Here is a 22,430-nt window from a genome sequence, read left to right on the forward strand (position 1 = left end):
GTGTCAATAAAGTGTGAATATGGCTAAAATATTGTTGGTCGCAGTAAAACAGAAAATAAAGGACCGACTTCCTTCGCACAAATATTTCTGAACTTGTTATATTTCGTCTTTCTTGATAACTCAAAACTAAAATATGTAAATTCAGTAAGAGCAATACGAGTATCATGGAAGGTCATGTAAACTCATATCCAGGATTTATAATAAACATAAATGGCTCTATTTGGCCCTAAAACCTAATCGTAGATACCCATGATCATGTCATATATGGATGCCAATATATGTCTCCCACATAAATTACAGCAGCCATATTGACCTCATTTCAATTTTCTTAAGGGTGTTGAGGTGACACTCAATCAATCAAGAGACCTTTTTAAAATCAGGATTGGGCAACTGGTCTATATTGAAAAACATGTTGCAAAGATATTTATAATCACACGAATATAAAAAGGTGATGGTAGCTTTAAAACAGTTTGACGATAGACGATTTTTATATTATATTCTATACTTTTTCAGCCATTTTGTAATAATGAAAGAAATGTGCAAATATTGATCCAGCTGTTCAATCTTTTTATGTCTGTCTAATTTTTACATTATATTGTGACTTACTCTTATTGTAATTGCCATTCATGTAATATTAACTTTGTAACCGATTAGGTTTGAGGTTTCAGCTTTCCTTACATTGCACTCTTGTTCAGACAAGTGTGTGTATTGTCGTCTTTGCATGTGATATATAAACACATAACTGCTTTGTCAGTTTTCGTTCTACTTTTATTTATACATTATACATGTTAATATCCATGACAATTTGTTTAACAATTGAATCAAATATAGCTGACTGAAGAAAATCTTGCCCTTGTGTACTACAACTATATGCGTGACTTGTGTACTGTTTCAATCATGATTGGCACATCAAATATTTTAGTCATGCTACTTTAACCCAGGCATAAATAACATTTTTCGTAATTGCAACGAGGACTGTCATTAATACCTTGTTCCAATTGTTTTTGGCCTCTTTTCAGAAAAATAAATATCATATATATTAATTTAAATACTGACAATGAGTTGCTTATAGGAATATATATCTCTGACTTACACTTCACACTTTTTTGTGTATGAACTTTGAAAACGGACATGTAGTTACACTTGTTGAACAGTTCTAATTCCAACCTGATACATATACAATTTGATTCAAAATGGCCAATTGGAAGCCATTTTTTGTCGAGAATGCTGTTCCAAAGCTGAACTGTACATGTATGTTATAAATCGTATCTCACGATTTGATAAAACGATTTGTTTCAGTTTTGTATACTTTTGTGAACTTTTGCAATGTCAATTGGATGTCAATGACTTATTTTTCAATTGTAAAAGTTTCAATTAGAACTCAGCTTAATTATATATTCAAGTAAAATTAATTGCATTGAAAGAGTGTTGTGTATAATGCCTTATGCCTTAGTTGTCTTATTCATAACACTATAATCTGTTTTGATGGGTCTCCTTTTGCAACGGCTTGCATTTCCTCTCGTATATATATACGACTTTCTTTTTTCATAGGTGTGCAAGGGAAATAACTTCCCACATTACTGGGTTTACTGATTATTGGCAATTAAATTTACGGTATCACCTGTTTTGAGTTTTATGTTAAACTGTTAAATACTGTAATGCATATCACACATTCCTTATTAAAATTTGACCTGATTATGTACTACTTACGTAGCCATAACAACGCCTATAGTCTACTGTCCAAGCCAATCATTGCTAATTGCAGCTATATGCTATTGTGTATATAACTAATTTTACAAATGAACGAATATGTTTAACAAAACGTTTATCAAAACCTGCAACTGCGTGGGTTATCAATTAAGCATTATAACGAACAACCTTCAAAACCTATATTCGATTTATGCATTTACCAACTGTTTAGATTAACTCATAATTTACGATATATAATATGGGGGGGGTCACGCAAATGACTACACACCGTGGAACATGGCGAGTGAGTAAAATATACGGTTTACCCCTTAGTGGCAAGGCCTGTGGGATTTAGCACTAGTAACCTTGTCGAATCTGAGCTTCGCATTATCAGGACGGAGCCGTGGAACTACTATCTAGCCTCACATCGTAATCTGGCTGTCTGGATTGGGCGACATTTTGCGGCCCGTCTATTGGACTAATTTCAAATTTACAGTTAGTTAAAATGAGAAAATGATGAATGAAAGGATTAAATACATGTTTAGAAATACTTGCTGTTCATGAGAAACTGATCGCCGAAATTATACAAATTAACTACAAAAACAATTAAAATGCTTAATTAATTTCTGCTATACGCATACATTGGTCAAAGGTATTTTCAAGTCAAAATGAACATCGGAAAAATATTTTTCCATAAAACACCCTCTGTCCTAATTCAGCCCTCATAACTTTCTGAAGATTTGCTTACAAAAATAACAACAACATTGTGGGGAAAATGTTTGAAAATAAAACTGGTGTTTCATCATGCTAGTTAAACTAATAATCATTAACCTATTATTTATTGTCCTTGTATTTTAGTGTCATCCAAAACTACCTTATTGGCACTTCACATACATAGGAGCAATGGACCAGACAATCCATCATTATAATGTAACCACCAAACACTACAGCGATTATACCTTACTTTATTTAAATTGTTCAATCAGATTTGGTGACAAATTCTTTCAATTGTTCGACCTGCATATATATATGTGTCAATTATATATGCATATTATAGCAACTGATATCTCGAGAACCACTGATCTTATTTCAATAAAATTTGATACATAGATACTAGACCTGATACGATATGATGAAAATTCTTGCACGTTATTCTTTAATATATTTGTTGAATAATTTGGGTCGGTTTGATCATCAATATATTCTTGCCTTAGGTGGGGGCAGCAATTTGCAGTTTGCAAGGCACACGTGGGAGATGTTGCAGTTAACCTCGTCTGTGTGATTATAGATGTCTATTTGTGTGTCCGTCAATATCTAAATAATCTAACATTAGATTTCAATGAACCTTAGTATATAGATGTTTTTTGAATAATGCGCAGAGATATTTAGGAAATATGTCATATTACTGACATGTCATAATGTATAATGGAAATAACATTTTATTCCCTTACTCTGAAATGTCGTTCGTTTTTGACTCCCGCAGTGTGCGAAGCACAAAAAGGAGTCTTTGCAGTTACCCTGTCTGTATGTCTGTATGACTGTATATATGTATGTATGTATGTCACTTTTTTTGTTCCACCGTTATCTCAAGAACCACGAATCAAATTTTGGTGAACTTGGTACATAGATGCTCTGGGATAATGCGCAGAGTTGATTAGGTTTTGGTAAAAATCTATGAATATTAATTACCTAATTTGCATGATAATTAGCTGATTTTTAGCTGTTCTATGACTGTTCCACTGATTTTTGAAGAACCACTCATTGGATTTCAATGAAATTTGGCACATGGATGCTCTGAACTAATGCGCAGATTTGATTAGTTTTGGGTAAAAATTTGTTAATATTATTAATTACCTAATTTACATAATGATTAATCAATTTTCGGCTTTTTCACTGATATCTCAAGTACTAATCATAACATTTCATAACAACTTGGTACGTAGATGTCATATGATACTGCACAGACCTGATAGTTTTAGGGTAATTAATTACCTAATTTGCATAATTAATTAATTTTCAGCTTTTGATATTTCGAGTAGTAATGATCACATTTCAATGAAACTTGGTACATTGTTACTTGAGGACTATGCAGAGACCTAATTAGTTTTTGGGTAAATATTTGTGCATATTAATCACCTTATTAGCATAATTAGTTAATTTTCAGCTTTTCACCTGATATCTCAAGTACTAATCATCACATTTCAATGAGACTTGCAACATAGATTTTCTAGGACTATGCCAGAGACCTGATTAATTTTGGGATAAATAATTTTACCTATTAATTACCTAATTTGCATAATTAGTTATTTGTTTGCTGTTCTATGGCTGTTGCACTGATGTCTAAAAACCACTCATTGGATTTCAATGGAACTTTTAAAGAGTACTCATCACATTTCAATGAACCTAGGACTATACCCCATATTAGTTTTTGGTAAATATTTATGCTTCTTAATTAACATAATTAATTAATACTGATATCTCAAGTATTGATCATCACATTTGAATAAAACTTACATAAATGCTCAAGGACAATAGACAGCCTGATTAATTTTGGGTTAAAATCTGTTCATATTAATTCTTTAATTATCATAATAATTAATATTTTCTTGGTTCTAATCACATTTCAATGAAACTTGGTACATTGTGCAGACCTTATTAGTTTTACACTTTAATCTGTTCATATTAGTTACCTTATTTGCATAATTAGTTTCCTTCAACATCTCAAGTTCAAGTAATTTGAATTAATTTTTAATGTGTTTCCAATACTCTCAGCACACGGGAGTTCTTTCTAAGCTTTCTTTGATTTGTTTTTGTTTTTTGCTTTGGCAAAAACTTACCTATTTTTTTTTTTTTTTTTTTTTTTTTTTTTTTGCTGTTTTTTTCAGTATTCGCTTTGATTCTTACTTTCGCTGTGGCTGTCGGTGCATTCGAATGTCCGACGAGCTATTTCCGTTGTGGAACTATGAAAAAGTGCATTCATCAACGGTTTTTCTGCGATGGTACGAACGACTGTGAAAACGCTGCTGATGAGGAACCTCAACGATGCCGTGAGTTGAATTAAAATTGTCTCTGGTCTTCTGTTTTTAAATTGATGGGATTGTAGTTAAATTATCAAAAATTTGTCACTGAAGAACTGAAATAAAGAAAAAAAAACTTTTTTACAATTTATACGCGTCTCAAAGTGCCGATTGCAAAAGACGTTTCGATGTGGTGCAATCCAGCTTAGTATTCCTCGCTTCTCGCCATTGGCACTTCTCATGATGACATACAAAGGTCAAATCCGTAGGCGGCTTTGGAGATAAATTAAATTGTTGTTGAATTATTCGTGCAAACAAATCATCATGTTACAGTAAACCAACGAATACCACTACTTCCAATTGTCCATACTCGTCAGAGTTGATCTAAAATTCTGATAACATCAAAAATGAATGTCTAGAGTGTAGTAATAATATATTCCATTGATCGACAGTCTGTTCGCCTACGGCTTAACTTGCCTTTTGCTCTTCCAATGTGACAATAAGAGAAATTAATTCATTGCCTTGTGCATTTGAACTGAACCGTAATTGATTGATGTGCTATTCGCTGAATACCAATGAACAATTTTATTCTATGTGCACATGAATGGAGAATATGCTTTTAGATCAAATGAATGTGTCTCTACCGATGTATCAGTGCGTATATCTCGTTTCATTCCAACCCCACTTCTAACATAATATTGTCGCATGTCCAAATAGGTGACAATTCCGGCTTGAATTCGTTGTTTGATCAGAAGTTGGACTTACTCGCAGCTGGAATAAATGTCTCAGCATTATATACCATGACTAAAGGATGTGGTGAGTTTTGCGTAGCTTGACTGTGAATGGGAATGATGCCAAATATCCAATGCGTCATCTACTATACTCAATAAAGTGCGGATAACATTTAACACTTCACATCGTCGCTTGACGGCCATCTTTCACACATCTTAATTATGTCAGTCTGTTGGGCTATGAGCGCCTAATTTTGACCGAGGGTTGCTATTCAATCAAACTTAACTGTTGTTATATGTATTCTACAGATGTGGACAGCTATCCACCAATGTGTCGTTGCTACCAACGATTTAAGGTCTCATGCGAGAAGTCTGGGTTGTCTAGAATTCCTACAAATATATCATCCAACGTAAATGGTCTGTAAGTAAACTTCGTTTTCAATTAATATTCACAGACTATAATATATTGACTGTTTTGCAATATGTCTGTGTTGTGATATTCGCTGTTAATTACAAAGGAGGAGGGGTTATATATGTCGAGTCACATACTACTAAGACGATGTAGATAGCTCGAAATATTTTTTCGAACAAATACAATATTACTTTAATTTAATATGAAACATATCCTATCCTGCATGTAACCTTTTGGCTCAAAAATTTGATTTTGAATTGTAAAATGAAACTACAAATGCTGGTCTGCTACGATACAATCTCCTCGATGTTTCTGGCTATATAATGGTGTATAACGAACGATCATCTATTATTGATTGGTTAATTGCAGATTCTTGGGCGATAATGAGCTAACAGAGTTACCAGTTAAAACATTTGCAAACTATTCCTCCTTACGTACATTGTAAGTATCCCTTCTTTGTGCCATTTGTATAACACGATTAATTACTTAGTGTGACGTGCGTTACATGTCCCAAGTAATTTGAATAGGTGAATCGCATGCGTAAATAACATTTATTCTTATTGTTCCATTAACATCATGGCAAGCGACGGATAGTTCAATGTTTTATCTAGAGTTTCTTGTACCCCCACCCGTGAACAAAGAACACTACATTCAATAGTTAGCAGTGACCTTCACCCTTCTAAAAATGAAAAATGTTGTGAGCTGGGTTGATGGTAGATATCGAGGTATAGTATGAGACTTCAAAGTTCCAAAAAAATATATGAAGGTCGAATTTAAAGGCCATAGTTCAATAACTTAATTTTTGTTTTAAAGTCGGTAATTTATTTCATAATTGAATTTTTACATTATATGCCTTTCATTTGAAATATTACATTATGTTTTTTGGAGTTGGTTGCTTGATCTTTTAGACGTTAAGGTCTCATACCTCAAGATTTACTCTGCTTCACAACATGTATTTTTATAACGGCAAATGTCACATCTAACTATATTAAATGAGCGTTTTGCCGCTGGACTATGATATGGTTATCAATATCAATATCAATATTATCAAATATTAACATGAAACACCATTTAGAAGGTTATTATTCATCAAATAATGCACTTGTCATTGAAGCTCGCTGTTATAACCCATTTTCTGATATAATTTGTGTTTATCAGTTCGCTATGCTTTCCAACTTTTGTAGTCGATGTCTAGACAAGACACTCCTTCAAAAAAGTAACCACGCTCGAAGACTCTCTACGAAATTTACTACGTGAACCTTACTGTGTAGCGATGCCAGTAGAGAAACTGACGAGATCCAAACAAAATAACACATCTCCACATCATTTCTTAAATGCGAATAACACTTTTTGTATTCCGACTAGTCTATGTTGCAATTCAGCTCTGCAGTTAACACATTACAACGACAATCATAAACTTACAATCATTTCACAAATGTGCTTTCTCCCTCAGGAGTTTGTTCGGAAATAAAATACATCGTCTCGTTACTGATACTTTTGGTGGTTTGCACAGTTTGAATAAACTGTAAGTACGTTTTTTTTAAATATTTATTCGCCATAGATTTTAAGTATTACAAGGAAATCAATCAATAAATAAGTAGCTAAAGTATATAAATACAAGTAAATTATGAAAATATGTGTGATAATAATAATAAAAATTTCAATAATCTATGACAGGGAAACAGAAATAGCACAACATGTTTTCCTAAAATATATTGGAAAACATTTATGTCGTTATATGGCGAGGACATTATAAAGACTATTTGTGACATTAATGTTAAAAAAGCAACTGAGATTAAACAGACTTTATATACATTTAAAATGAGTATGTTTTAAATTATAATACAAATTAACGCAGAATAAAGAATAAAATAGGTCAGAGCTAATCATCAGAAATCATGTGTTCAGTTTTTAAATATATTTAATTCTTTTTGTGTGATTGTGATTTATTTTTTTAAATGTGATGGTAACTTATTCCAAAATATAGTAAATGATGTACTCTGTTAGACAACTCACGGTTGTCAGTTCCATCATATGCATCACAAAATCAAATCCTTATTATGCAAAGTCTTTATAATCAAGATTTGCTATTGTGTTTCGTGAACTATCTTTTCTGCAGGTTGCTACGTGACACACACTTCATATTTCAATTGTTTCCAATAAGGGTTTGGGTGAATCTACTATCTTTCACCCTTGTTATATATAACTTGTTATATATGCGCTTGGGGGTATTCTGAAGTCTACGCTGATATGTATCCAACTTACTTTGAGTCGACACATGTCACAAACTGTAATGCAGTAGCACAAACGTTGAGTACTGTTCTGTTATTTTCGAAGTTTTCGAGTTGTATTTTCCATTAACCTTTACATTTTCTAATGACCCGTGACGATTTTACCCGGCACTGTTGCAGCTCAAATCTGATTCCATCGAGACCATTGTCCTGTATCACCATTGACAATCGCATCATCAGCGGTTATTGTCCCCGCCATAAGTCTTTTTAAATCAGATTAAAAACTTGTACAAGAAAAACAGTTAGCGCGTTGTCAGCCGTTGCATATTTAGAACTAAAGAGAACATGTTTCTGTTCTCAGTGATTATCGTACTTCTATACCATGAATTGAATTGATTAATAAAACAGATCACGATTTATTTGCTGGTAGTATATTGGTACCTATATAATATATAACGTATGAGAGCAAGAATAATCAGCAATCAGATGAATGTCTTATTGTAACACTGAAGAAAGCAATAACAGCTAATTTAAAAAAACAGTTAATTTAACAATCAAATGCAATGAAGATGTGAATATCGTGATTAGAGTAAAATATAAACCTCGTACTTTCTGTGTGACGCCATGGTCTAGTTACAAGCTATATCGTATACGCTGATTATTTGTATTCACGACAAGTTAGCTTATAGTGGTTTCAAAGAGCATGTCACTTGAATATCATTTTGAAATTGTGGAGTTTTCAACAGATATATCACAATATATGGTCATTACAATGTCACAATTTTGGAACAAAGGTGATATTTTCTATTTTTAGATTTCAATATCAAATTCAAAATGCTGCAATGTATTAGGCGTCTTCATGATACATATATTTTTTTTTGAAATTAATCATCTTGAATAGTACATCAAACGTAGTTTTATTAAAATGAAATAAGCTGTAGATTGACCTTTCAGATCTAACCATATTGCCGACACAATTATTAAAATCAAAGTATTTGATGTTATTATTGGTGGATAAGCTGGTTCTAACGATAATGGGAACCTCATTTTTACCACACACGATTGAATTAATTTCCGCTATTGTAGTATACACGTGTGTGTGACAGAAATTGGGGGTTTAAAACTAACAAATACAGTGGGTGTCTGTTTCGATCATACTAAGCCTGCCTAATCGGAATCGGGTAAGTCGCAATCCACAGACCAGTCCCGATCGCGCGCGAGAGGTACAAATCGCGTAGTTTCAAAAGACGCAAGGTGGCGTCGCGCCAATGTCAGAGATCAACGGGTGAAAGTTTGCACTGCCCCAGAACTGGCGGGACATACCACACACCGAAGTGACCAGCCGAAACTGACATTTTCGCGACCAAAACAGTGATAAATTGTAGGAAACGCAGCGTTCCTGGTTCTTGTTTAGGCGGGGGAAACATTGAAATTAACATATGTCCACGTGACCTGGTCAATATGCAAACCAAGTCTGCTTCAAGTTACATTTACGTTCATACTGGAATCCCTTGAGCCACATCGAAACCACCTCTCCAGATAGTTCGCGATTTAGCCGGCTTCGATGTGACGTTGACCGTTCATACTAGGTCAAATGAATCACAGCCTTGTGCTCAGTCATGGAAATTGTCCCAGTCGGACGGTATTTTTATCCACGCTGCGATGTAATCTGGCAAAATTCCGCCATACACCTGACTAGACACTACAGGAATACATACACTGCACTGTCTTCCACTCCTACTGCATTAACTCCTACCGATAATAGATTAACGTCATTTACAGTTTAGTTCGGTCTACTGTAAAATCATTTGCACACACTATTATATGATACACTATCAAAAACATTTCTGTTGTGTAAGTAATAATAATAATAACCACTTCATTCGATATTAACGGTGATCTAGCTTCAAATCAGTTTCCAATTCATTGCATTACAGCCAAAACAAAGTCAGCTTGGACGTTCAGTTGTGAGACATGACAAAATAAACGGTGCCAGCGATAGATTTCGAGTATGAAAGAACAAAATAAACGCAATCAAAGGCGCCGACCACGCGCGTTGGAAATAAATAGAACATGTTGCGACGTGAAATCTCACCTGCATCTTTCACTCACGCAAATGCACACACGCATGCTATTTCCGTTTATTGAATACGTTGGCAACGGAAGGGAAAGTTTAAATCATCTTTTTAACACAACTTGAAAGCAACAGTATCACACTGAATATATGTTTATACATTATCAAACTAAACATTCAATGAAGCGGACTGCGACGGTTAAGACGAAAAGACAAGACTAAGATGAAAAACATGTGACAGTACAATTATGCTCGTCTACTACATGCCCCGGGACTGCATGTTCAAGTATCCAACTAACCAATACAAACATTGTTTAGTATCAGCAATAATTTCTAGTACCATACTGCCTGGATAATTGCGTATTATTAGTTTATATCAGACATAACCCTGTACACGATTTTTTAACGATGTCTCAAATTTCCGAAAGAATAGGCGCTGGCTGGTTCGAATTTATCCACTTTTACAGTGATGAATATTGCGTTCGAGTTTAGTTACTTGTAATTACAAGCTTGATTTACATTTTTCTTGTGGTGTTTTTTGTCAATGTATTAAATATAAGTGCGTTGGGAAATAGCATAATTATATTGCGTCAGTGAAAGAGGCTGGAGAGACTGTGTCACAACGCGTTCTATGTTTTACCATAATCAAATTATGAACTTTATAGTCAGAAACTTTGACTATATATGATTTTGAACTTATTGCTGTTGGTTTCTTGGTGTCAAAAATATCTTTTTGCTCAATTTAGTATTGTTGATGTTCGCTTAATGTGTTGTTTTGCTTGGTTGATATATGCGTTATCGTGGTAGCTAGGGAAACGCCCACCCCACTTCATGATGAATGTTGATCCTATCCATCTAACAGTGTACTTGTATCAAAAATAGATACACGAGGTGTACTGTGTGACTGCTCACTAAGAACTCTGCTTTATTCACAACTTCACAACTAAAACTTGTTTATATAACATTGGTATAGTTACCCAACATAGAAGTATAGAAATATTAATTAGTGTGTGTGGTAAGCTGTAAGAAATATTACCTAAGCTAGGGGTTAATTTAAACTCTGACGTCAAATAACTGGATATATATAGGAGTCCGTCATTGTCAACGTGTAGTTACTCCGCTATGGCGAGGTTCAATATAAGCGTTTCTGCTGGTCATTGTGAATTGATACACCATCGCCGATTTGTATCTAATTGTCAGTGTTCGTGTTGACATTCCCAAAGTGTTAGAGTATATTCGGATTGTCATTTGCGTCAACATGCCAATTAATCTTTCGTTAAGTTTTAGATTGAACACACATTCTACTTTTTGTCATTAAACATGTATATTAATATATTACCTGTATTAGTTTCAGGGATGTGTCTTAATATGAATAACTGTAATGTACTAAATTCTGTTTCAGATAAGGACATCCGTTTTTTTTTGTTTTTTTTTGTTTTTTTTGTTTTTTTTTTGTTTTTTGTTTTGTTTTGTTTTGTCTGACAAGATATATGACAAAAATATGGTCATTTTTTCATTAAATATTTATAATTGTTAAACCGTAGCTACTTGGAACCTCACTAATTATTTGCTCTATTAAAAGCACATATGCCTAATGTAAAAATAAGACATATTTCAATGATTTCGCTTGCAACAAACACAATGCTTTTATATATTTGTACTGAATGTGTGCTTCTAATATTGTAATAACTACAGTGTTTCTTGTTTGTCATGCTTCAAATACTTTCAGCACACGGAAGTTCTTTCTAAGCTTTCTTTGATTCAATACCGGTGATGGTAGCAGCCAAGAAGTCTAAATCGCTAAGCTGTATGTCGTTTTTCTGGAGGATGTCGTCAGCTTTCTACAGTTGTTTTGTCATCTGACCTGGATTGTCTGCTCGTTTCTTAATTGCTTGCTGTAGCGCATAGTTTTTTTCCGTACCTTTTCCTCCCATCATATACAGTTTCAGTTTCAAAGGTCCTAGTCTCGGCACCAATTGTGCGGCTCGTATAGGTAGATCGTACAGTAGTGGAAATGGTAAATAGTTAGACGACATATACGAGATATACTGTTTGACTGTCCACTAAGAACTCGCAAATAAAACTCCTTCATATAACTTTTTTTTGTATTTAAGCAATTTTATTTGGGCTGTTCAATAATAGCATACATTTCTAACATAAAAATGAAACTCGTCATATACATACATTTCATTATTTATTCTATGATGTAGGGAATCAGGGGAGACCACTTAAAGCTGGTGACAGTGGATCACCCTGTCGCACCCCTCTTTCAACTTTAAAATATTCTGTACCATATCCATTATTAATTACACTACTTTCAATATTTCTATACATTGTTTCAACCCATCTCCTAAAACCGTCCCCAAATCCAAATTTGTTTAGAACTTTATGAAGAAAATTCCAGTCTACCATATCAAATGCCTTTTCGAAATCCACTGCCACTAGTATGGCCGGCAAGTCCTGCTCCAAGGTTTAATTATATATTTCATCAATAAAACGGATGTAATCTCCAATTTTCCATCCTTTCACAAACGCTACTTGGGATGGTCCAATAATATCAGGTAATACTTTTTCGATACGTTTTGCAAGACACTTTGATTCGAGTTTAATATCTACATTTAGTAGTGTAATAGGTCGCCAATTTTTGAGGTGCTGCTGGTCTCTCCCTGGTTTTTCGACCCTGACGCTGTGACACAGTTAATTCACCTTTCTGGTGTCCTACATTTAGTGCATCTTCCAATATCTGCCCCACTATAGGCCAACGGGTTATGTAAAATTCTGAGGTCAGTCCATCGTTGCCTGAACTTTTATTTTTTGGAAGTGTTTTCAATACATTAAAAACTTCTCCAATTGAGAGTAGACCCTCGCATATTTTTTTTTTGAATTTCCCCCAGTTTAGTGACATTGTCATTCAGGAATTTTTTCCAAAAATTTGTCATTTGTGTTTGCTGCTTTATACAGATTTGTATAAAAGGATTTTATTTCGAGATGTATTTGTTTTTGGTCTTCTATCACCGTGTTATTTTTTTAAGCTTTTTATCACAGGATCTGCTTTTCTTTGATTTCAACAGACCAAGAAAATACTTATTGTTTTTTTCTCCCTTTTCAAACCAATTTGCTCTCGATCTTATAATTTGTCCCTCTGTTATGAAATCATATTCTTTCTCTAGTTCTTGTCTACTTTTCTCTAATTTATCCATATTAATATTGTTTGGTTCCTCAGCGCATAGCACTTCTAGGTGTTTCACTTTTGTTTCATATTCATTAATTTTCTCCCTGCGATCCTTTGCCTTACTTTTAGAATACTTAATAGTAAATTCTTTTATTTTAAATTTAATGTAGTCCCATACTAACCCCCTTTCCTTCCTGTCCGACTCCTTTTCCCATTCCTTAATTTTTTCTGACAATGCTGTCACATATACTTTGTCATAAACGAGGCTGGCATTAAATTTCCAGTGAGATGGACCCCGTTTATCCTGAGAAAACTTCAGTAATAGTTGGACAGCTGAGTGATCTGATTGTATCCCCGGGATAATTTCGACTTTGCTAACACTATTTTGGAGACCATTAGTGACAAAAAATAATCCAATCTACTCTGTAAAATTGTTGGTCTACTCCTACGCCATGTAAATCTTTTTACTTCAGGGTTGAGTAAACGCCAAATGTCCACGATGTTGAACTGGTCAATGATTTCATTGATTTTATTTTTTGACTGTTTCCATAGCATAATTAAAATCCCCTCCCCTTATAATCTCGTTCTCCAGGCCAAAGGGATTGTCCAGCAGCACATGTTCAATTTGTGATAAAAACTCTATATGCTCATTTTCCCTATTTGGAGCATAAGTATTTAAAATAGTATATGGCATATCATCAATTTCCCCTGGAGCACAACATACCTTCCTTCAGGATCCATATTAATTTTTTTCAGAGACAAATTTAGGTTTTTTACAATTACCATCACTCCTTTACTCGAATTCGTTCCATGTGCATACCAACATTTCCCTTTAAATTGTGAAGACCAAAAGCTTTCGTCTGAAGCTGTGCTATGTGTCTCCTGCAGAAATATCAAATTTGCTTTTTTCTTGCTTAGCCAGATTGAAATTGTGTTTCTTTTCTTATAGTCACGCATACCCCTGACATTTAATGTCAAAACATTAAGATCCATTTCTAGTTTGCTTTTTGCTATACTTTTCGGTTTCATTTTTTGAAACAATTGCCCATTTTTTTCATATAAATAAAACAAAACACAAAGAACACAACAAAAACAACATAATCTCATTGAAATAACCAGAGCATAAAGTGCACAAAAGGGCATACCAAGATGGTTTACCATGGATGAAATAAGGAAAGCAGACCCGATCTGCTTCCACCCTGTTTTATATTCCTTATGAAATAGTTAACACATCTTTTAGAACTAATGTCCTGTTGTTAACGAAGTACAATTATATGTAACATGACTCGTTCTCATCTCCTGTCCACATGGCCATATGACATTTGTTTACTAACCGTTCATTCTATTCTGAAAATACCTCATATGTACTTAACTGTCACCTGTTTTAGTTTTCCTGTCTCATCTTCCACCATCAAAGTTGCAGGTATCCGCCAGGCTATAAAGCACCTTTTCTCGGGATTGTGTTTCTTCAATTTCTTTTTATATTCGACCAGGCGTCTTCGTTCATCTCTTACTGTACTGCTCACATCGTCTGTGACGAAAATATGGTTTTCCTTGTAAGGGTAGTCTCTCAGCTTTCGAGGAGCTGCCATCAGGATATTTCTTGCTTCACCAGCATTCACAAATGCCACATTTACTGGTCTACTAAGTGTTGACTTTCCCCTCTTTGGATCTGAGAATGGCGGGTCTCTGTGTGCTCTCTGAATTGCCATGTCTTTCACTTCCTCTAAGCCCATGTGGTGTACGATGAAGTTTCGAATAAATTCAACACACCTGTTACTTTCTTTCTCTACTCCCTCCGGAATATTCCTGAAATTTATATTGACTCTTCTTCCCCTGTTTTCTTGATCATCTTGCTTCCATTTTAACCTTTGCATTTCCGTTTCGGTATCTGCAAGTTTCTGTCTCAATTCTGTCATTTCTCTTTTCGTCGTAGTGTCCGCCATGACTTCTTCAATTTTCACGTGAGCATTTTCGAGTGAGGTTTCGATATCACACACCCTTTCTTCCATTTCTTCTATTTTCCTTGCAAGTGGTGCAATCTTTACTACCTCCGTCTGTACTTCGAGAATTTTCTTTAAAATGATCAATATTTTTTGATCAGTTTGGGAGATTCATTAGCTTTTTGATTTCGGGCGATTCGTTCATGTGCTCGGCGCCATCTTGGTTTTTATTTCTGTCCGGTGTCGTCCTCCTCGTTGATCTTGTAGATCCATTCAACATCTGGTCGACTTTCCTGTCTTTACCTTTCACACCGCCTTTGTTACTCGCCATGACGTACTTTTGGTTGATATTGTGAGCTAAATCTTGTATTTCTTATTCTATTTGGTGGAGCTGATCGGTTACGATGATAGCCCTGCTCGCGCATGCGCACCTCTCTCCTTCATATAACTTATCGGTACAGTAAAACAACAAAGAAGCATAAGTTAATATCAATTAGTGTGTGGTCAGGTGTAAAGATTACGATTGCCTGAGCTTGGCATTAATTTAAACTCTGACATAAACATCGATTAACTAATCCATGTTGAATAATCAATGTAACATGAAAGAACGAATTACCGACAGGTTTTGTAGTAGTGCCACCCATTAATATGATAATTCGGATTATCTGATTTTACAGCTATCTAAATGGAAATCGACTCACTGCTATAGACAGAGGTGCTTTCAATGGTCTGAAAAGTCTGACGTGGCTGTAAGTGCCTCTACACATGTATTAGTGCAGTACTAATATATTTAAATGCATGTTTCTACTTAACAGTGTGTATTTTTCTATTTGCTATGATGTGCATATTGACATAGGAGCGCATACCGTCTGCATTTGGTCTACAATGATCGATATTTGACAAATGACATGTTCCCATGATATTCTTTCTGTGACGTGTGTTTGGCATGGTCTATTTAAGGTAGCGAGACTATTATTTGTGTTGAAAATTACGATTTTCACATTTATTTATTAATTGATGAAATGCACTATAAACTTTCATGTGATAAAGTCAACATAACATAGAATGTCATGTAAGTTGGTTAAAATGTAGATTTTCTGAAGGGAAGCAAGACAGCCTCAGTAGTGTTTTTCAAAATCAACAACACAGGTTTAATCTGTGTGCCTATAAGTTTCAAAGATAAACTCAAGATAAAGCAATGTTAGGATGTGTTATCAGTAGCTATCTGGCACACAATGAATGTTTCCAAACATTTGAGTGGTTTGTCTCCGCCCCTGTTTGTTTCACAGATTAGTCATTTGCATATGAATGTGTCAGACACAATGTCATACAGCCACTGAAAAAACATCATTGCTTTTGGTGTTTTCATATGCCGAATTTATCCAATTATAGCTATCCCATTCCTTTATTTTTTTTGGTTTCCAATAGCCTTACACATTTGGATGTCCTTACACATGTTAAAACAGACCTGGATGGGAAAACAAATTGATTGTGCCGATAAACAAGCTTGAAAATCTTTGCTGTTACTTCATGGACGTTTTCTAGGAGTTTATGTTTTTTCAAAATACAAGGTCTTTGACAACAAATAACGTATACTTATTTTCGTCGGATTAACACCAAATTTTCACAGCTTTAAGGTGACAGTGAAAGGAACTTGAATGTGTCCAGACAAACTATTTCATCGATTATTTACCAAGGCAATGCGACTAAAACAGTAATTGAAATTCAGCACACTATTTTTTAAAACGCGTTGCTTAAATAAAACTGACCAGACACATTCAATTTACCAGACTATTGAACAACTAGGAAAAGTGAAAAAAATACTTCTTATCGCCAGCAGAAATACGTAATTATTTTTTTACAGAAAAAGTAATTTTTCACCTTTGAGTAACGCGTCGTAGAATGCAGATACAGGCATGCAAAATACACTTGTGAATAGCTTGAAGTCTGGCGATTCTAAAAATATATACTTTCCTGGGTCTATTTGTAGTCATTTAGTCACAATTAGAAGATGAAAACAAGTATGCAAATAATAGTCCCGCTACTTTAAACGAGTGTGATTGATAATGCTAGATTGATTAAATATATTCGTACACACACTAATGTGTATTATTGATGCCGTGTAACTACATATTTTTTTTACATAGCGTCATGGAGGAAAACAGAATTTCAGCGATCACAGATGGAATTTTCCAAGGGTTCCATGATCTGTACTATGTGTGAGTATACTTTTTAGTCCCCGTTCGGACGCAGTCCGAAAACGGGGACTTATGTTTTGACCTCCGTGCGTGCGTGTGTGTGTGCGTGCGTCTGTGCGTGCGTCCGGACCTGTATCTTAGAAATGCCTGGACCAATCACAATCAAACTTCACACATGCATCATACATGATACATATGCACATCATTTTGTTTTACAATCTGATTCAAGATGGCCGAATGGCGGCCATTTTTGGCGCTAAAAAATCCTAAAAATCAACCATTTCTCGGCTGTTTACAGATGGATTTTGTTCAAACTTGGTATGTACATTAGACATTATGGGACCTTGATGCAAATAATTTGTTTTTCAGATAAGATTCAAAATGACTGTCTGGAGGCCATTTTGTTTTAATGAATGGGCTTCTGGACCCATATCTCGACTTGTTTTGACTGATAACATTTTCAAATTTTAAATATTCATTATACATCATGTCATAGATAAACAGATATATTGGTTTGACTATCCTATTCAAAATGGCTGAATGGTAGTCATTTTTGTGCTAAAAATCATCAAATATCAAGCATTCATGGGTGGATTTCGTTCAAACTTGGTACATACATTAGACATTACGGGTTCCTGATGCTCGTCATTTTATTTTTCAGATTGGATTCAAAATGGCTGACTGGCGGCCATTTTGTTTTAATGATTGGGCTTTTAGAGCAGAGCCATATCTCTTAAATGCTTTGACTTATTATATTTAAATTATATATATTCGTTATACATCATGTTATATATATACATGTATTCAAAATGGCTGATTTTGAATGCAGTTCCAGAGCATTATCTCTCAATATGGACAAGTACTTGTTTGACCATCAGATACAAATGTCAATCATTTTAATGTTAAAAAATCATATTCCTGACATGGTTATATTCCAGCTATATTACTATAAACAAAACTATATATCTTAAATTTGATAACTAACGGGGACTGTGCCATGCATGGCTTGTTATTGTCAATACTGTATTTAAATTCGTATTATATATAGTTGTTTTTCCCTGTCACGCTTGATTAATGGAGTGTTACTGTACAGTGTTAGAGCTAAGCGTACATAATGTTGTCTAACACATTTCCAGCAAGCTAACCTCAAGCACCAGTTTCCCAAATTGCTCCACACGAGTGCAGCTCAATGTATTAGAAAAACGTTTATGATTCTATCTGAGTCCCATGATTTCCTGAAATAACAATGTATTTGTATTCATAGCCAATACACTTCGTGATTAAAGAAGAGTCAGTGGAGGGTTGGTTATTTTAATACCTACTTCGCAATAATTGGTCACATCAATCGGTGCCATGTAGTCTGCGTTTGACGTCGTCTGTTGCATTTAGTAAATTAACAATATATAAGATAACTTATAAGTCCAAGAACACAAAACATATGACTGATAAATAAAAACAAACTACTAAAGGTTACATTGTCGAATCAGTGTTAACAACGTCTGGTTTCCCTCAACTATAGTTTCGCTTGTTACCCACTCTTCCTTGGAGTCCAGATTGCTGCTCTGATTTTAGTCGTAAACCATGTCAATACATTATACTAATGTCGAGAATTGGGGCGGTCACATTTTAGTACCTGTTAAAAAAAGTGAATGGGTAAATTAACATCAACCCAGAAGAACAGATTTTGTAAAAAATATGAGATTTAGGTTGATCAATAGAGGTTCATTTTCACTTTTGTGTGCAGGTTATTCGCCATTTCCTGTTCAACCTCAAAACATTTTTGAAAAACGAGAAGTTCAAAAATTGACATTTTTTGAATGAAAAAAAACGGAACTTAATTTGTAACCGTATTTTTGTGATGAACGACGTGGTATTTCTCACCTGAGTTCTAATGCCTACTCATATGCATAAGTCAAACTACTGAAACCGCCGTATTCTAACTCAACGGGTCCTGTTTTACTTTTTTTTGGAGAGTCTCATGTAGTAACATTGTAATCCGCTGTAATATTACATTATTCAAAACAATTGGTTTGTCACTTAATTTTGTTGCATATGACCTTGTAAACAAACTATTCGCCAAAAATAGAGAAATTGCACTTTCGTGAAGCTGTCTTGACCAATCTTAAAATTGTGTTATCTAAGTTTAAATTGAATTTTCTGCAATCTTTTTACTGCACTTAATTGTATTTGAAAATATAACGTGGTGAGAATAATTTGTTGAAAAACTCATCAGCCTGAACAAAGTTAAGATTCGATTTATGACGATTTACACGAGTGAATGTGTAAGAAATGTATTAAGGCTAATATCTAGAATTTTATTAATATATTTATGTGCATTTCTATAAAATAATGATGAATTTCTGTTTCAATTATATTATGTGGCCAGTGTTTTTGGCAATCGTGTCCAGCTGGGCAATGACATTTTCCCGTCCCTTGAGTGTCGACACTCACCCTACCAGTGTGACCATCTGCCAGCTGAGCGGCTGTCGTTATCAAATAGTCACCCTACTATTTTATTGATATAGATTCATGAGGTGCGACATGAACAATTTCACTCTATCAATTCATTTAAAACGAATTTTCTAAGACCTTATTCTTGTACTCAGCCACTCGCTAGTATTTCTTCCCAATTTCCACAACTTCTTGAAGCATTTTATGCACAAACACACAGCGCATAGTCATCGCATAGACAATGAACTAATTTCAAACATGTCGTATATGGAATGGAATGGCGTTGTGTCCATTTCCCCAGATATGCAAGATTTGTATCAAAATATATATTTTGGTAGAATATATTGAGAGGCTCGTGTTTGTAGACAATTTAAAAAAAATGTCGTGTTCCCCTTAAAATAGAATGTTGCTCATATTGATATGGTACATCATGTGTATTTTATTCAGGGACATGAGGAGTAATGATCTATCTGAAGACACTTGGGATGCAAGTGCATTTAAGGACATTCCAAATCTGGATTGGTTGTAAGTAAACAAAACTTCTATTGTATCTTTTATACCAGTTTTGAAACACCTGACGCGGTCAACATTGGCGGGTATTGTTGTAGATAATGTCCTAAGACATCGATTTACAGCTGAAAATTTCCTTTTTCTCTCTGTAATTATTTTGTGTGAAATAGGCACTTGGAAAATAACAACTTCAAGTCAATCACGTCCACGATGTTTAAAGGTTACCAATTTTCAAATATCCGCGTTCTGTGAGTATATTTCTTGTACTCCTTTCTGTGTGCATATATACAGTAACACATGCGTTCGCTCATTTCATCTGTTTGCATGCGTGTATAAAGGCAGTTAGAATAGCTTTGTCTTCGAATTATGTAATTAGATCTTGTCGAAATAATTTTGAGCAAACTATATAGTATCCATAAAATCGTAAAAAGCAAGAGCGCAAAATGTACACTTTTGCAGGGGTGGTGAGGGGTTGATGATTCTTCCGCCCTGGTGTGTCTGTCGAACTTCTTCTTCGTATAGCGTCGATCAGTGAGCTTGTCTCAATCTATTTGTTGTACAGTCATCACGTCACGGTTGGTTAGAGGTAATGTTACTCGGGAGGGCAAGCTGGAGCATGCAGAGAATCACATTGGCATATTTGCATATTGACAAATTCGTCTAAACCTATATGCTCAATCGCAACTAGAATAATTATATTGTCATTACGAAACAAATGAAAACATACAACTTTTACCATAATCGTTTCTCATAATTGATGCTCTATTTCATAATTATTTTATATACGTGGGCCCCTTTCCCTCCCACACGTGGCCCATACGGTATCAACTCGTTTGGGACTACTCACAAGATACAATTATTTATGAATCTCTCGTGGGGCTAAGATGTCAAATACCCTGTATACAAACATTCAATTAATATGTAAATTTATATATTGTAGCTATTTGACCTAATTGCCTTACCATCGGAAGCATTCATCGTCTCCATCCATTTATTCATATTTGCAGGAAAAAATCTGCTACATCAATCACATGTTCACTTCATTTGGTCGTTATAGTAATATTACATAGCATATGATCTATATGTTGTAAACTCACCAAAGTATTCATCAACAGATTTCTGCGAGAAAACATGCTAGTTAAAATCGATGAAGATGCATTCGAAGACGTCAGGAGTTTAGAACACCTGTAAGTATACACATAGAAATGACGTCAGTGCGATATGACTATTCTCCTGGGCTTTTATCGATTTATTCAATCACTACAGCTTCCTCTTCCTGACTTTATAATAATTAGGAATAATTGATTATTCAATGCAATACGCCGTAATATACAGAGTAGAGTTTAGGAAACTGCCTCATTCAACCTTAAAACGGGAGGGTCGTCACCTGCGCACGAGCGGGAATTGAGCTCCAAGCGATGATAACAACACGCGCTAAGAATGCAAAGGCTCATGGGTAGACGTTTGTTTGCTATGGCCATTTGGCGCATGCGTAGGTGACGACTCACCGCTTTAATAAAATGGTTGTCATTGGCGTTACGTAAAGTTTATCGACAGAAATTCTGAAATAAACGTGATGCCAATTGTTGGTAGGTTCAATGGTGTGATATGAAAAGTAATATAACTCTACTGTCTCGATAGAATCGCAATATCTGAATATATAACAACTTTAAGGACACCAAATGTACCAGAAATTACTAAAATGTCATCACAGAATCTAAAGACAGACACAAGAAGAGCTATAGACCCACAGCCAACATTTAGCATAGATATCTGAAATGCATAAGCACACTAAAGCAATCATTATTTGATGTAGGTTTTTAGACAGCGTGATAGTCGGTCCGATTACGTCAGCCAATTGAAGCCTCGTTCGCAGTATTTTCATGGAACGCACGGTCGCCGTCTCGTGCAGACATAGTGAATCCCGTATTTACACAGTAATGTCTGCCATCTGGTAGGTTTAGTAATTTAAAGAAAATGTTGGATATAAATTGTTTTATTA

General features: G+C 34.8%; 1 protein-coding gene across 1 annotated transcript in view; it reads left to right on the top strand.

Annotated features, from left to right (window-relative positions):
• LOC102809444 (uncharacterized) overlaps nt 1-22,430 on the top strand; it is a 51,598-nt gene that overhangs the window by 20,096 nt on the left and 9,072 nt on the right. The window contains exons 2-10 of the mRNA XM_085498220.1: nt 4,575-4,736; nt 5,424-5,522; nt 5,747-5,858; nt 6,219-6,290; nt 15,947-16,018; nt 17,417-17,488; nt 20,366-20,443; nt 20,599-20,676; nt 21,544-21,615. Of these exons, the coding sequence (XP_085354346.1) occupies nt 4,575-4,736; nt 5,424-5,522; nt 5,747-5,858; nt 6,219-6,290; nt 15,947-16,018; nt 17,417-17,488; nt 20,366-20,443; nt 20,599-20,676; nt 21,544-21,615 (817 nt within the window). The remainder of the gene's footprint in view (nt 1-4,574; nt 4,737-5,423; nt 5,523-5,746; nt 5,859-6,218; nt 6,291-15,946; nt 16,019-17,416; nt 17,489-20,365; nt 20,444-20,598; nt 20,677-21,543; nt 21,616-22,430) is intronic.

The sequence above is a fragment of the Saccoglossus kowalevskii genome, chromosome 4 (genome assembly GCF_978046115.1).
Source record: "Saccoglossus kowalevskii chromosome 4, keSacKowa6.1, whole genome shotgun sequence".
NCBI lineage: Eukaryota > Metazoa > Hemichordata > Enteropneusta > Harrimaniidae > Saccoglossus > Saccoglossus kowalevskii.